This window comes from Nomascus leucogenys, chromosome 1a (assembly GCF_006542625.1).
Source record: "Nomascus leucogenys isolate Asia chromosome 1a, Asia_NLE_v1, whole genome shotgun sequence".
Lineage (NCBI taxonomy): Eukaryota > Metazoa > Chordata > Mammalia > Primates > Hylobatidae > Nomascus > Nomascus leucogenys.
The window spans coordinates 65653473-65671239 of NC_044381.1; the positions used below are offsets into that span (position 1 = coordinate 65653473).

The window sequence follows — 17767 nt, forward strand, 5'->3', positions numbered from 1 at the left end:
TACAAGAGCATAAAGCACAGAGATAAAGAAATAAGAAAAAAATAATTTAGATGAAAGGCATCAGATATCTAAAACACTTTCTGTTGGAATAATAATTTGAGTAGAGTTTTGAAAGATGGAAGGTATTTGGCTGGTCAGGCATGAGAAAATAGTGCACTTTAGAGAAACAAAACTTCACAAGCAAATGTATGGGGCAACAGTTTCAGTGAGACCTAAGTTCTGGTTTTGGTTTTGAGACAGAAGAGGGAGAAACATTGTGGAGAGAAGACAGTAAATTGATGGGGAGTAAATCGCTGGATGCTTTGAATTTCCAGGTGGAGAGGATAATCTATTCATAAGCAATGAGCAACCATTGACAAGCTTGTGAACATGACAGATACAATAAAAATAATAACAACAACCACAAACAACCCATGAATGTATTGCAGGGCCACAGGCTACAGAAATCGAGACATGCTTTTTCTGAACAAGGCAGGTGCAGTCAGCCTAGAAAGGGAGGATGGTTAAACCAAACTTTATACAGGATCCATCAAGAGGATTTGGCAAAAAAATAATTAGAGGAGAGAAATGAAAATTTTGTGGACCACATATGAAGTCTGTGTCTTTAAAACTATTTGTGGAAGGCATGGTTCCATCATGTATCTCAAGAATCAAGTTGGATTGAAGGAGAGGCTCTTGTGTGTGTCTCTACAATGAACTCTGTGTGTTATTGGGTTTGTGTACAATTTTCTTTTGTAGTTTTCTGCTAAATATAAGAAATAAAATTTGCAAATTTCTGTGATAAATTAAAGGTTTAGACCACGATGATGTTCACGGATGCTTTCAATTCAAATATTCTAAGTATCATTTTTACTGTCATGCTATGTAGGAAGTCACTGAAAATACATCACCAATGTGTCCCAAAGACCCTGTGGAAACCTTAAGTCATTTAATGATGCCTAGAATTTCCTGGCTCTCTTATTTGATCTGATACTGCAGCAATCAAACTTGTAGCATTAAATAAACAGAAGTTATATTACATTGAATTTGGGAAATGTTAGATAAGCCCTTAAGTTTAACAATGTTTTTCACTGGGAAAATATAATAATCAATATTAGCAAACGTATTGAGCATCTGTACTGAGTGCATCTAAAAAAACAAATAGAATGATGCTGAGTACCTTAGGTTTTCTTGGGAAATTTGGAAAAAGTACAAGTAGACAATGTTTCAAACATTCTAAAGCAGTTTTAAATGATAATTATGGTCCCTTTTACCACCAACATTTATGATTCTCCCAATTTTTTAATTTTGTTGATAAGTTTCCTACTTTTAGAGGTTAAAGTGGCTCATATTTATCAAGTTTTAATTATTTCCTGTTTTTCTGTTGATTCAGTTACTGCTAAGTCTTAAGGTTCAATTTAGATTCCTTGTGGATCTAGGAACATAATGTAATGGAATGTGAGGGCGACTACAAATCAACTAAAATCATAGATCCAAAGCTCATTCTGCCCATTGGTTTTGTAGGAAGGAGGGTTTTCTATATTGTTTTTGAATGTGCAGGTTCAGGGATGTCAGGTAGGTGTCTTTCATATCAGACCTAGAGAAAAAGTTTTAGTGCAGGTAGTTTATTTGAAATGGGACTGCAGGAGACACAGGAAAGGAAGAAAGCTAATCAGGGATGTGCTACTGAGATTACCATTGCAGGCAACAGAAGCTCAATCTTGCTAGGGACATAGGGAGAACAGAGAAAACACCTCAGAGCGGTTCCACCAAAGGAGCAAGGATGCAGAAATATTATTAATCTTCATTTGTCTATTTTGATTAATTATTGATCAAAGCCTGTTCCCACGGGCATGAACTCCTGGCATTTCCAGCTGGACTCTGCCCTTTCAGGTCAAGCAGGCTCCTATGGCCAGAGAAAGTCCAGAGGCAGAGAGTCACAGGCGCTTGCAGCAGAAAGCCTTTGGTCTACGTGGAAATGGTGGCTGCCATTGGGAAATGGGCAGAGGACTTTCTCGAGTCCTTGTGACTCCAAAACATATTTCAGCAAAGTTTGTTCTCTCGTAGGTCTTAGAATTTTTTTCACTATTCAATTTTATCTACCTGAGTTGCCCTCACTCTACTTCCCTTTGGACAAATAGTAATTTGCACCTAAATTTCAAATTAAAGACACTTCTTTTTAAGAAGGTAACATCCATGATAAAATTAAACAAGACAATTTAGCACCAACGTTTTAAGGATTTTTGAAATATTCACAACATGAAATTTATGATAGCATATCTCTCAGTATCTCATCTTTACTTCCTTCTCTGACTGAGAAAAGTCCAATCCAAATGCACTCCATTCTGGGCACTTTCAATAATTGGAGCATTTCAGTTAGGAAAGCAATCATGATTTTCAGAAGACTCCATACAAAGCTTTTAAGATTATTTAAATATTATCCATTACTATAAACACCAAAATATAAAAGCAATTAGATCTCTAAGTATGTTCACGGCAAAGGTGATTTTACTTTCTTAAGGGATTTGAGAGGTTTTAGGAAGGCCATGGGAAGTATGTTCAGAAACTGACCACCTACCCACCACCACCTGCTGTGATGCAGTACAGCAGAAGAAGGGACAGACAAATGACCTATTACTCCATACTCAAAGAGACATCTTTAGAGGAGCAGAGACTGAGAAAGGCTTTTGAAAATTCATGGAGTTTTAGTTCTTGTCCTTTTCAGAGATGTTAAATCCATTGATTATGGACTTCCACTCCCCTCTTTCTCAATTGCTACAGACAATACAAATTAATCCCAAAGATACATTTCCAAACATTTTCTGTAAAGAGATAGAGAATAAATAGTTTAAGCTTTGCAGCCATGTGGTTTCTGTCTACTCAACTTTGCTGTTGTAGTGCAAAGCAATCACAGACAATATATAAGGAAGTGATTGTGCTGTACTACAGTACAACTTTATTTATAGGCAGTGAAATTTGAATGTTATATAATGTTCTTCTGTCACACAGTATACTCCTATTTATTTTTTCAACCATTTAACAATGTAAAAATTGTTCCTAGCCAACGTGCTATATAACAATAGGTGGCAGTCTACATTCGTCCCACGGACCATAGTATGCCAACCTCTGTCCTAGTATAGTCCCTTCATTTTGGAAACAAGAAAATAGGGTAAAAAAGGGTAAGCAACTTGCTTAAGAATACATGAATGTTTTGTGGCAGAGCCAGTTTGTGTCAAAATATCTTAAAACTGGTCCATACTGGCTTCCCTTTAATGATAAGTACCAAGCAACATACTCCCCTTTACTTCGATTAATACATTCCTGAAAAGGATCAGACACACATCGAAATGAACTTTCTCCTGGATCCTTTTGAGATATTCCTATATTAGTTAAATGCTGCAATATACAAGTAGATGAACTACATACACATATATACATGGAATTTTTAATTAATTACTTTTTAAATAGCATATAATATTCCAAATAGAAGATACAAGATATAAGCATATATTTTATAAAGTGGATATAAGAAATGGTCAATCCGTCTGTCTTCAGTGCTAATTTAATCATTAATGTTTTAAAGACTCATAAGCAACATCTACATGGGACATTGAGCTTTAATAGCAATACTAGTATTTGAAATATATACACAATGAGATACCTTTCAGCCTTTAAAAAGAAGGAAATCCTGCCATTTGTGACAACATGGATGAACCTGGAAGATATGACATTAAGTAAAACAAGCCAGACACAGAAAAACAAATACTGCATGATCTCACTTATATGTGAAATCTAAAAATAGTGAACTCATACAAGAGTACAATGCTAATTAGCAGGAGCTGGGTGGGGGGGAATCAGGATGATAGGGAGATGCTGGTCAAAGTATACAAAATTTCAGTTAGATAGGAGCAACAAGTTCAAGAGATCTGCTGAACAACATGGTGGCGATAGTTAATAACAATGTATTACACACTTGAAAATGGCTAAGAAAGTATATTTTAAGTGTTCTTACTACAAAAAATAAGTATGTAAGGTAATGCATGTATTAATTAGCTCAGGGTAACCACGCTGCAATGTATGCATATTTCAAAATATGTTGTATACCATAAACATATACAATGTTTAGTTGTCAATTAAAACATACAGACTAACAAGGAATATCTACATGAGAAATTTAGCTTTATTAGCAACGCTGTTATTGGAAATACTGCTGTCATTTAAATTATATTTTGTTTTACCACAAATATACACCTGCACTTTAAAAGTGAACCAATTCCAATATTTGCAACCAAAAAACATTCATAACTCACAAATGAAGTATAATACATTCAGAGAACAGATTGAATTTTAAAAGACAAGGAAATATAGAAGGCCTATTATAATTAAACCATTATTCCTCAGAAATATTCCAAAAGATGAAATAATAGTCATCAAAGTTCTACCTGAGACCAAGAAATATTTTGGAAAAAAATTTTATTGATTCTTCTTCACCAGAGGAGCACCCTTGATGGGGGAAGACACCCCCGTTCTTATGAGTTTAGTATTTTCACAGACAAAATTACGTGGACGGACTGGCATGTTGTCATGTGTCTTGTGAGTAGCATCAATTTTGGCTTTTGCATTTTTCGGTGGCACGGTAGTTGGAAATAATCCGTTGATCTCATACTTCCAGTACATTTCTTCTGTCTGGATACAAAGAGGGAGAAATTTTTATTTGAAATATCCAGGGACTTCAAAACATGTAGGGAAAAGTTCACTATAATTAACATCTTCTGTTCTCCATGTAGAGTATGGGAAAGGTACAAAACTGAAACCACTTGGAGTGACAATTAATGTGGAAAATAAAGAAAGTATTTCACTTTATGAATTAAGAATTATTTACTAAAAAATCTCTGAGATTCTCCCTGTAAACTAGGCATCCATCTGATAATAAGGGAAAGCAATCTATTTGGTTTGCATAAGACTGTTGTACAGTATGAACCCCAACTAATGGAAATAGTACCTTCCAAGGTAAACACATTCATAAGAATTTAAGTGTAACCATAGAAATGACTGATAAAATATATTTAGCTGCTTTGAATATTATGAAAGTACATAGCATGTATAACTATTTATTTGTTTATTTTTATTTTTTTATTTTTTAGACAGGGTCTCACTCTGTCACCCAGGCTGGAGTGCAGTGGCACGATCTTGGCTCACTGCAATCTCCACCTCCCGGGTTCAAGCAATTCTTGTGTCTCAGCCTCCCGAGTAGCTGGATTTACAGGTGTGTGCCACGACACCCGGCTAATTTTTGTATTTTTAGTAGAGACGGGGTATCTCCACATTGGCCAGGCTGGTCTCAAAATCCTGACCTGAGATCATCCACACTCCTTGGCCTCCCAAAGTGCTCAGATTACAGGCATGGGCCACCGCACCCAGCCCATCGTATGTATAACCATTTTAATATACCAAAAATGATGTAAGATCATTGCTGACAATCACCATCTAAATCCAACTGAGTAGAATTTATATAGTGATTTATTTAAACATTCTTCATTTCTTCTGCATATATGTTTATGTTTATACTGAAGTCTCATTCCTTGTGCAGAACTTCCTGAAACCACCTGTGTTTATGCTGGCGTCCTCCTAACACTAAGATTTACACCACATATACTGAGAAAACTCATTCAGAACAGGTCCAGACAAAGTGAATATTGCAATGCCCTGAGCTTTATATGTAATGTGATACCTGTCAATTAATATTAAGTGCAAGAATGTCTTGCACAACTGTCATAGCCTCATCTTAATCATATCTGGCCCATTTATCTAGTGTTTGTAATAATTATGTATTCAGAATCAGTGTGTCAAAAGTGGACCAAACCAAGGAGTATAATATGACTGGGTAAAAAAACATTTTACTTTGTATAAGGATGTTTAATTTGAAAAACAAAGCTATATTTTAGTGATTGTGCATATACATATATTTTCCAGTACATTGACCCACTTGATGGGTAAAAATGAGTGAGCTAAATGAAGAGACCTACACCATGCCTGGCATTTGATACTAATGCCTGAGTTACTGAAGGGCCCTGCGCCCATGGTCAGCATTTAGTGGGCACACATGAGTAAGCTATATGAAGGGATCTATATCCTTATTCAGCACTTAGTGGGTACAAATGAGAGCTAAAAGTAGGGACTTGTACCTTCACCTTCGCCAAGACACTTTGAAAATAATTACTTTTAAAAACATTGTTTTAAAGTCCCAATTATATTTATTGAAATTCAATTAAGATTTAAATTTTACAGTAAGTGATGCTGAGTGTGTGTGTGCTTGTGTGTGTGTGCTTTGTGTGTGCGTATGGAAGTTGTTCATACTCTTCATTCCAAAAAGCTATACAACATTAATAGGCTTATTTTATGAAATAAAGATTGAACATTATAGTTGCTTTATACATAGCCACATTTCTTCAGTCTAACCACAAATAAAAGCAACGATCCATGTATATTTACAAAAATTTAAAGATGTAACTTTATATCTTCTATCCCCAATCTCCCTTTGAAAATATAAATACAAAACAGAAGTTAAAATAATATAAGAATATGTTAATACTTCCATATTACTAACATCTCATAGAATTACCACATTGATTTTTCACAAAAGAATGCCACATTGACAATTATACTTCTCAACTATTTATTTAAAGAAATTTAAAAAAATAAACAGATGAAACTTCCACATTTAGGTTGTGTCTCTGGTGTTCTGAAAAGAGATCACCCAAAGTCCATGATCTCATGGACTGAATAACCAAAGCTGTATATATATTTTTATTTCCCAAGTTTCCATTAAGAAAGCTATATATTTAAGGTATAGTTCTACGAATGGAAACAATTGATAATTATCCATTAGCAGATGTGGTCTGTGTCCACCCACAACCCTCAGGTGTTTTCATAACACTGCCTGCTTCAACTTTCAATTGTAAGATTGAAAGTTGTCTTTAGCCTAAAAGTCCCTACTATAAAATATGTGTGAAACTTCATAGATCAATTTTGTACCTCTTTGGCTCAAGATTGTTCAGAAACCCCAGAAGGCTTCTCTACTGGTGCTAGAGTTTGAACGATTCCTGAGAGCATTCTTCAATCAAGGATTGGAATAGTGGCAGTTACTGTATATGTAACCAAACTTTCTTAACCTCTCAGGTGTGAAAACTCTGAGGTATGTGTTCCACGCCATTTCCCAGAGATCTTCCACGGGATTCATTTCCAGTTGCTCACTGTGGCAGATGCCTGGATAAAGTACCCTTTATTGATTTCTTCCCCTTCCCTATCTCACATCCTATCTTCCCTACATCTGTTAATTGAGATCACATAGCAAATATGCTACTTGGATTTCAATCCTTATTTCAAGATCTGCATCTGAGGAAATACAAACCAAGATATTTACAATGCCATTTCCCACAATTTCATGCTAATGATTTGTTCCTTTAAAAGCAAACACAAATTATCAATGTCTGGTTATGTCTCTAGTTATAACAGGTATATCTGTATATAAATATTACTTATACGAATACTATATTACTTATAAATGAAATCACAATCATATATAATCTTATGTATTATATATTATACATTATATATTACTGTGTAATATATAATCTTATGTATTATACATTATATATTACTGTGTAATATATGTGAATAATTTATATAAGTATAAAGATAGAGCATCATATATTTTATGTTAGATAATTCTGATCATCCTCACATTTTCATAAACTAAGATTTATCATATCCACCAAGGGAAAGTTGAGCAGATTTACTACTCTCTTTGAGTAGCACCGCTTTTTGTAAAACAGACTAAATAAGTAAACTTTAGTCTCAAAGTCTCAAAGCTAGTGCTATATATCTTGTTTACTAGTGGGAAAAGACAGCTTTTAATAATTTTAAATTTGATTTAATGGAATGTGAAATTATGAAACTTTGAACAAGATTATGGAGGTTTGTTTGGGCTAATATTTAATTAACACATTCTTTAAAATCATCATTTTTATTTCCAAGTGAGGCAAAATGAAGATAATATAGTTGCAAACATTGACTTAATGCTTAAAATCATTCACTTAAAAAAGATGATAATGCAAATAATATTTTTTATTTAGATAATGCTTTAATGATTTAGTGGTTCCATTTATATAATGTTCTAGAAATTATAAGATTAGTGGTTGTCAGGGGTAGGGCAAGAATTACAGTGCTGGATATGCTTAGCACAAGGTAACCCTTAATACAGAAGGTGGGGAAGAGAGTGGGCAGATAGGTGAAGCAGAATTGGCCATAAGTTGATGAATGTTCATACTGGATAATTAGTGCATGGTGATTAATTACGCTCTCTATTTCTACACATATTTGGAATTTTCAATAATAAAAGTAGAATTAAGAAAATCATGATTTCTTAAACGTTTCAAACTCAATTTTCCCTACATAAACTGTATCAAATTGTACCACTTCAGGCCAAAAATGGCATATTCTCTGTTGTTCCCATGTAACAACTTGTTCCCTCACATAAAATCTTTAATTGCGCTGCCAGTAATTTGTCAAATCAACACAGAGAAATCGGGCACAGGTTTTGTTAGTAAAGCCTTCCGTTAATTGCAGAACTGCCTACTGTATGCTAGATAAAATGAATATAATTTTAATTTGAAAATAATTTTAAAGATGCCATTTAATCCCCTTAAAGCAAACTGAAGCAAGTACAATATGATCACTTTAAATTATGTATCAAGGCCGGGCGCGGTGGCTCACGCCTGTAATCCCAGGACTTTGGGAGGCCAAGGCGGGTGGATCACGCGGTCAGGAGATTGAGACCATCCTGGCTAACACGGTGAAAACACATCTCTACTAAAAATACAAAAAAGTAGCTGGGTGTGGTTGCAGGCGCCTGTAGTCCCTGCTACTCAGGAGGCTGAGGCAGGAGAATGGCATGAACCCGGTAGGTGGAGCCTGCAGTGAGCCGAGATCGCACCACTGCACTCCAGCCTGGGCAACAGAGCAAGACTCCGTCTCAGGAAAAAAAAACAAACTATGTATCAATGTAGGCAGCAAGGTATGTGCAAAATGTCAACAAAGGCTTTTTCTTCTTACTACCTAGATTGTAAGGACTCTTAGAAAGATGAAAAGAATAGAAATAACTTACTCAAACAATATTCAATATTTGGTCTCTGTTCACTAAAACAATAATTTTTTTCTGCCTATGGCACTGGCTAATTATTGCTTGATTGAGAAATCTAGAAATCGCTTTTGTACCAGGAGTTGTGTGTATACGACAACATGCTGGTGTGCCGATGCTACTGAAAGTAGACAGTGGTAATAGATCTATCTTTTCAGAAATAGTTTGAAAGTTGTATTTAGCCTGAAAGCTCTTACTATAAAATATGCGTGAAACTTTATAGACCAACTTTGTTTACTGAATAAATGTTCAAAATTGTATATACCTTAACTGTTAATAAAATGATGACTTTAACAGATGATTACTAGCTCACATCATTTTTTTTCAATTCAAAGTAAATGTTATCTTTTATTCCATTTTTTTGTGTTAGACTTCAACATCTTGCCAATACTCTGCCTTAATTAAGGGCTCCAAAATTCCTGTCTCAAATAACCTAAAGTTAATGAAGTCCTTGAATAGGTATGTTACAGAAAGTGATACATAACTATACAAATCACTTTACAGTCATTATTTGTCTCTTCCATAGTTCCTTAATATGGAAGGAAACTTTTTTTTTTAACTTTCCTCTAGTGTTGACAACTATTTGCTATACACCATACTTAAAATTCTGCTCTTGGACAAAAGAAAAGTAAAACAAGATGCAGCAGTTGAGATAAGTTGATTTTTGCACAGCAAAATTGTTATTCTTTATCTGTCACCATTTAGTAAAACCTTTTCTTGCTAGTTTATTTAGTGTCTTTAGTTGCATCAAACATCCTTGACTATTGCCTTTATAGAACTCACCTGTATTACTAATGTTGCTTTATATTTCCTACAGGACATTTTAGGTTTAAATCCTACAGTGATGAGAGTTCCGTTTGTGTTAAAAGGAAGAAGTTCTCCAGCCTGAGGTTTTACAAAAAACTCCAGATCACTGCCAGGTAGGAAGTGTGCGGTGAACGGCTCAGGATTTCTGGAACAAAAGTACAAAATGCAACTTAGTAAATTCCATCATTACTTCATTCTCTTTGTGAGAACTTGAGTAGAATTTGAATCCTCCTGCAATAGGCCTGGTTAACATTAATGCTGAATGCTTACCAAATAATAGTGAGGAGGCATTTAAAAAAAAAAATTACTTAAGTCATTCTTCTCAGGGTGACAAAATGAAATTCTAAAGATTTTTAAAATCACATCTTATACTTATAATGCACAAAGAGGCTGGGCGTGGTGGCTCACGCCTGTAATTCTAGCACTTTGGGAGGCCGAAGCAGGTGGATCATCTGAGGTCAGGAGTTGGAGACCAGCCTGGCCAACATGGTGAAACCCCATCTCTACTAAAAATACAAAAATTAGCCAGGCATGGTGATGTGCGCCTGTAATCCCAGCTACTCAGGAGGCTGAGGCAGGAGAATCGCTTGAACCTGGGAGGTGGAGGTTGCAGTGAGCTGAGATCATGCCATTGCACCCCAGCCTGGGTGATAGAGTAAGACACAGCACAGTGGCTCACGTCTGTAATTCCAGCAATTTGGGAGGCCAAGGCGGGTGGTTCACCTGAGGTCAGGAGTTCCAGACCAGCCTGGACAACAGGGTGAAACCCCATCTCTACTAAAAATACAAAAAATTAGCCAGGCATGGTGGCTCATGCCTGTAATCCCAATTGCTAGGGAGGCTGAGACAGGAGAATCACTTGAACCCGGGGGGCAGAGGTTGCAGTGAGCCGAGATAGCACCACTGCACTCCAGCCAGGGCAACAAAAGCGAAACTCCATCTCAAAATAATAATAATAATGCACAAATAAAAAAATGTTGAATCTATACAAATTGGAACTATTCAATGTCCTTAATGGAAATTTAGGCATTTGTAAATTAATCCATATATAAAATGACTGACCAACAAAGCTATCATAATACCTTTCGTTTCTGTTTCTATTCCATGGCGATATTTACTCATCTTCCCTTTAGCTTTTCACTTGCTGAGTGAAATGAAAGCACTTTATAATTTCATTAAACATTCTTGGGCCTGAAAATGGGTTGTTATGATCTGAAGTGAATTGAGTGACATTTGAGATTCAAGTGACTATCTTTATGTCAAGGTTGACTATACTTGAGATAAGGACTGCAAAATAATTTGAAGAATTTCTTGGTAGAATACAGAAGAAGAGCAGAACACTGCGTGGAAGTTTTGAGAAATTTAAAACTCAAATTGACAGGAAGTGACACTCATAAAAGGCCAAGTTCAGCCTCCAAAAACAGATTCAGCAGTGAAACATAGGAGAGATGCAGAAAGGATTCAGGCTGGAACTCACTGATCTATTCAGCAAATATGTATTGAGTATCATAACAGAAGGTTTGAGAACATGGACTGTGGATTGGAACCACAGCTTTATTTAGATGGATGACTTCGGGCAATTTACTTAACTTTTCCCTACTTCAGTGTTGACATCTGTTAAATTGTTAAGTCACTGCAAAGCCATTAGATTAGTGCCTGACACACAAAAAGTACATTATAAGGACTAGCCAATAATAATTGAGTCATCATTATCACTGTTGTTCTTATTTTAAAATATTTTATTACCAGTGCTAGGCTATGATGAATGATACAATAAATGAGAATGAATAAGACAGGGCACCTAAGGGAATTACATCAATAAAATGGCAGAACAGGAACTCCCAGACGTTCCTTCCACAAATGAAGACACAAATTCAACAACAGTCCCTTTTGTGAGAAATCCAGAAACCAGTTAAGAGGCTTTTGTAGCACAGTAGAGCATACATTTTGCAATCCAGCCATTTGACAAAGAGCTAATATCCAGAATCTAAAAAGAACTTAAACAAATTTACAAGAAAAAATCAAACAACCCCATCAAAAGGTGGGCGAAGGATATGAACAGACACTTCTCAAAAGAAGACATTTATGCAGCCAAAAAACACATGAAAAAATGCTCATCATCACTGGCCATCAGAGAAATGCAAATCAAAACAATAATGAGATATCGTCTCACACCAGTTAGAATGGCGATCATTAAAAAGTCAGGAAACAACAGATGCTGGAGAGGATGTGGAGAAATAGGAATGCTTTTACACTGTTGGTGGGACTGTAAACTAGTTCAACTATTGTGGAAGACAGTGTGGTGATTCCTCAAGGATCTAGAACTAGAAATACCATTTGACCCAGCCATCCCATTACTGGGTATATACCCAAAGGACTATAAATCACGCTGCTATAAGGACACATGCACACTTATGTTTATTGTGGCACTATTCACAATAGCAAAGACTTGGAGCCAACCCAAATGTCCATCAATGACAGACTGGATTAAGAAAATGTGGCACATATACACCATGGACTACTATGCAGCCATAAAAAAGGATGAGTTCATGTCCTTTGTAGGGACATGGACGAAGCTAGAAACCATCATTCTCAGCAAATTATTGGAAGGACAGAAAACCAAACACCGCATGTTCTCACTCATAGGTGGGAATTGAACAATGAGAACACTTGGACACAGGAAGGGAAACATCACACACTGGGGCCTGTCATGGTGTGGGGGCAGGGGGGAGGGATAGCATTAGGAGATATACCTAATGCTAAATGACGAGTTAATGGGTGCAGCACACCAACATGGCACGTGTATACATATGTAACAAACCTGCATGTTGTGCACATGTACCCTAGAACTTAAACAACAACAACAACAATAATAATAATAATAATAATAATAAAACGAACTATATTGAAGCCAGTAGGAAAATTATTGGCACCCTCTTGCCATTATCCCTCCTGCTGGCACAGTGCCACATAATTGGGAAGAAATGCTCAGCTTCTGGCTTCTCTGTAGGGAAGGAAGAAGAAGGCTGGACCAGACATCCAATGTTCTGACTTTACAGGAGGGTGAGGCTGCTCAAGGGGCTGGCTTCTGATTTGCCTGTCTCAGAATGCTGATGGGACTTAGCATGCTCTAGACTTCTGAGGACTACTAAGAACAAAAAAAAGGCTGAGTGGTGTGCTGCTGCTTCAGAGGACTAATGGTACAGCAGACAGACACCAGAAGGAACAAGAGACTATAACTTTCTGAAAAAAGAAATAAACCAATACATCTCTCTAAATAGAAATATACATGAACAAGTCCAGAAAATACACATCCACATAAAAGGTTTGCAAGGCCTCCAGAATCTCTAGCCAGGATGATTGGTGAAAATCTTCCCAGTAGAAAGCCAGTCTGTGAAGATTAAGAGAGACACCACGAACAAGCCCAAAGCTGGCCTCTGCCTCCACAGAAGTGTCCATAGTTGGCTCCTGCAGCTGAGTGTGTGTACATTGCTGGCTCTAGCCTCACTGCTGCCTGCCCTGGCCTCTTGCTTCTTGACCCAGAGTCAAGACTAAGGATCTCAAGGGTCTTCACAGCCACCATGGGCATCCCATATCTCTTGCAACCATGGATCATACAGTTGCTGATGTTACAGACTCTAGCTGCCTGAGCCAAAGCAATATTAATCTCTCACAGCCTGAAGCTACTGCATGCCACCACACTTAGAACACTACAGAACTAGACCCAGTGCCACAACACATCCCAGTGTGCCCTGTTCCCCTAAAGGTGAAAGTTTTTATTTACTGAAGCCAATTCATAAAGTCTGGAAAAGATAACTTCTTTAAATGAGCAAACTTCTTAGCAAGGCTAGAAAGATCATGAAGAATCAGGGAAATATTACACCACCAAATAAACAAAATACTGCACTTTGAACAATGGATAGATCATCCAGATTACATATCAATAAATAAACATTGGATTTGAACTACACTTTAGATAAATGTACTTAACAGCTATATACAGAACATTCTATCCAACAGCAGCAGAATATACTCTTCTCAAGGGCCACATAATATTTTTCAGGGTGGATCATACATTAAGCAACAAAACAAATCAGCAAATTTTAGAAGATTGAAATTATATCAAGTATCCTTACTGACCATAGCGGTATGAAACTGAGAATCTATATCAGGAGAAATACAGGAAAATTCACAAATACGTGGAAATTAACATGCACCTGAACAACCAATAGGTCAAACAGGAAATCAAAAGGCGTATTAGAAAATATCTTGTTCCCTATAACCGCGTGCGCTCTCCCCTCCCATTCTCTTTCCGCCATCTTTCCGCACTGCTACAATGGTGCTCATGAATGTCCTGGCTGATGCTCTCAAAAGTATCAACATGCCGAAAAGAGAGGCAAATGCCAGGTTCTTATTAAGTCATGCTCCAAAGTCATCATCCGGCTTCTCAGTGTGATGATGAAGTATGGTTACATTGGCAAATTTGAAATCACTGATGATCACAGAGCTGGAAAAATTGTTGTGAACCTCACAGGCAGGCTAAACAAGTGGGGAGTGATCAGCCCAGATTTGATGTGCAACTCAAAGGTCCAGAAAAACGGCAGAATAAACTGATTCCATTCTGCCAGTTTGGTTTCACTATACTGACAACCTCAGCTGGCATCATGGACCATGAAGAAGCAAGACGAAAACACACAGGAGTGAAAATCCTGGGATTCTTTTTCTAGAGATGTAATACATATTTACAAATAAAATGCCTCATGGAAAAAAAAAGAAACATATTGAGACAAATGGAAATGAAAACACAACAAAACAAAACTTAATGGGATGCAGCAAACGCAGTATTAAGAGGAAATCTTATAATGATAAATATCTACATTAAAAAGGCAGATCTCAAAATAAGCCACTTAAATTATATGAACTAGAAAAAGGACAAACTAAACCCAAAGTTAGCAGAAGGGAGAAAATAATAAAAAATAAGAGCAGAAATAAATAAAATAGAGAATAGAAAAGTCATAGAAATTTGACAAAACAAAGAGTCTTTTAAAAATAAATTTTAAATTGACAAACCATGAGTGAGATTAAGATAAGAAGAGAGAATACTCCAAGAAATCAAGTAAGAAATAAAGGGGGAGACATTTCAATTGATTTCTCAGAAATATAAAGGAACACATAATTACTATTATGAACAATTATCTGTAAGCAAATTGGAAAACCGAGAAAGAAATGTATGTATTTCTAGAAACATATAACCTACCAAGATTGAACTAATAAGGAATAGAATGCTTGAAGGGGCCAATTTTAAAAAAGATTGTAGCATTAATTAAAAGCTTCCCAACAAAGAAAAGTTCAGTACCAGATGGCTTCATGGCTAAATTCTACTAAATATTCAAAGAAGATTTAATACCAGTCCTTATTAAACTCTTCCAAAAGATAAAATCTCATTTTATGAGGCCAGGATCACCCTGATACCAAAGCCATACAAAGACAACAAGAGAAAAAAAAAACTACAGACCAATATATCTGATGAACATGGAAGCAAAAATCATCAGTGCAGTACTAGTAAACCATTTCTGTCAATACATTAAAAGGCTCTTCACCATAATCAAGTGGGACTTATCCTTGAGATACATGTTTTGTTCAGCATATGCAAATCAATCAACGTGATATACCAAATTAAAAGAATGAAAGATAAAGCTACATGATCATCCCAATGGATGCTGAATAAGCATTTGGTAAAGTTCAACATCATTTCATGATAAACTCTCAACAAATTAAGTTTAGAAGGAAATTTCCTCTCCATGATAAAGGCCTTTTATGAAAAGCCTACTGCTAACATCATAATCAATGGAGAAAAACTGAAAGCTTTTCCTCTAAGGTCTGGTACAAGGAGAAAATGCCCCCTCTTTGCATGTCTATGTAACATACTAGAAATATCAGCAAGAGCAATCAAGCAAGTAAAAGAAATAAAAGGCACCCAAATCAGAAAGGAAGAAATACTATCATATATCCCTATCTGCAGAGGGTGTGTTCCTATATGTAGAAAACTGTAAAGATGACACAGACACACACACACACACACACATGCACGCATGCAAAAACCTGTTAGAACTAATACATAATCTCAGTAACACTGACATTGATGGATGAAAAATCAACATACAAAACACAGTAGCATTTATATATTCTAACAACAAACTCTCCCGAGAAGAAATCAAGAAAGATTTATATAGCATTAAAAAGAATAAAATTCTTAGAAATAAATTTAGCCAAGGAAATAAAAGATCTATACACTGAAAACTGTAAAATTTGATTTAAAATACTGACAAAAACACAAATGGGAAAATATCTTGTTTTCATGAGATTGAATAATTAACATTGTTAAAATGTCCATACTACCCAATGTGATCTACCAATTTAATGCTATCTATAAAAATTCTAGTGTTGTATTTTAAATAAATAGTAATCTCTAAACACTTCAACTAGCCAAAGCAATTCTGAGCAAAAAGACAAAAGCTGGTAGCATCCCACTGTCTAATATCAAAATATATTACAAACCTACAGTAATTAAAATAGTATGTTACTGTCATAAAAACAGACACATAGGCCGATAGAACAGAATAGAGAGCCAAGAAATAAACCTAAGCATATGCTGTCAAGTAATTTTTGACAAGGGCATCAAGAACACACAATTTTAAAAGGTTAGTGTCTTCAATAAATGATGCTGGGAAACCTCAATATCTACACTGAAATAAATAAAATTGGACCTTTATCATCTATATTTTGGTCAACGATGAACTGTACATACAATGGTTGTTCCATATGATTTTAATACTGTAGGTTTACTGTACCTTTTCTGTGTTTAGGTATACAAATATTTACCATTGTGTTGCAGGTGCCTTCATTATTCAGTATAGTAACATCCTGTGCCGGTTGTAGCCTAGAAGCAATAGGCAATGCCATACGGCCTAGGTGTGCAGTACGCTATACCATCTAGGTTTGTGTAAATGCACTCTATGATGTGTGCAAAATGATGGAATCACCTAAGGATACATTTCTCAGAACATATCTTTATCGTTAAGTGATGCATGACTGTACATACAAAAGAAGGAATCATAGTAAATGAATATATGCATATACGCACAAAGTAGAATTGCTATACTATGTCAGAATATCACACAACACTCGCAGAAATTTATCGATCATCAAAAAATGTTGTCCTAAATTAGCTTCCCAAATATTCACCAAGATGTTCTAAATCCACAAAATTTTTAATGAGTATAAATTCACATCAAGTTTTCTTTATATGCCATCATTTTTTTAAAGAAAGTAGCTTTATTGTTATTGTTAGAAATAAATGGAGACTCAGCTGTGGTATAAAAGTGTTAATGAATTAGAGAGGATTTAAACAATGTGGGCAGCATGATTCACTAAAGACTTCTTAAATTATATGTATTTAGGTGTGTGTTTATATATATACATATATATTCACACATATACATGCCTATATACACACACACCCAGCCCTACAATTAGTTTTCTTAATGAAAATGCTCATCTACAGAAGATTTTCATTTTATAACAAGATAATTTCTATGTAGCATCATCCCAAATGACTATTTCAAAATATGATTAGCTTATATTACTAGGAAACCATTTGTTTCTAATTCCTGTACTCTACCAGAATTGAGTTGGACTTAGTGATCGTGGCCAAGAGATGGTGGATTTCTCATTTCCTAAGATTTACATTATAGTTTTTTGTGTAATTCATAATGCACATTT

At 35.7% G+C, this 17767-nt stretch overlaps 1 protein-coding gene across 1 annotated transcript in view; it reads right to left on the reverse strand.

Moving 5' to 3' along the window:
- Nucleotides 1-4435: 4435 nt before the first annotated feature.
- LOC115835470 (cilia- and flagella-associated protein 47-like) overlaps nucleotides 4436-17767 on the reverse strand; it is a 114123-nt gene continuing 100791 nt past the window's right edge. Inside the window, exons 16-17 of the mRNA XM_030814169.1 lie at nucleotides 9962-10130; nucleotides 4436-4665 (exon numbers count right to left, since the gene is read on the reverse strand). Coding sequence (XP_030670029.1) covers nucleotides 4453-4665; nucleotides 9962-10130 — 382 coding nt within the window. The 3' untranslated portion in view covers nucleotides 4436-4452. The remainder of the gene's footprint in view (nucleotides 4666-9961; nucleotides 10131-17767) is intronic.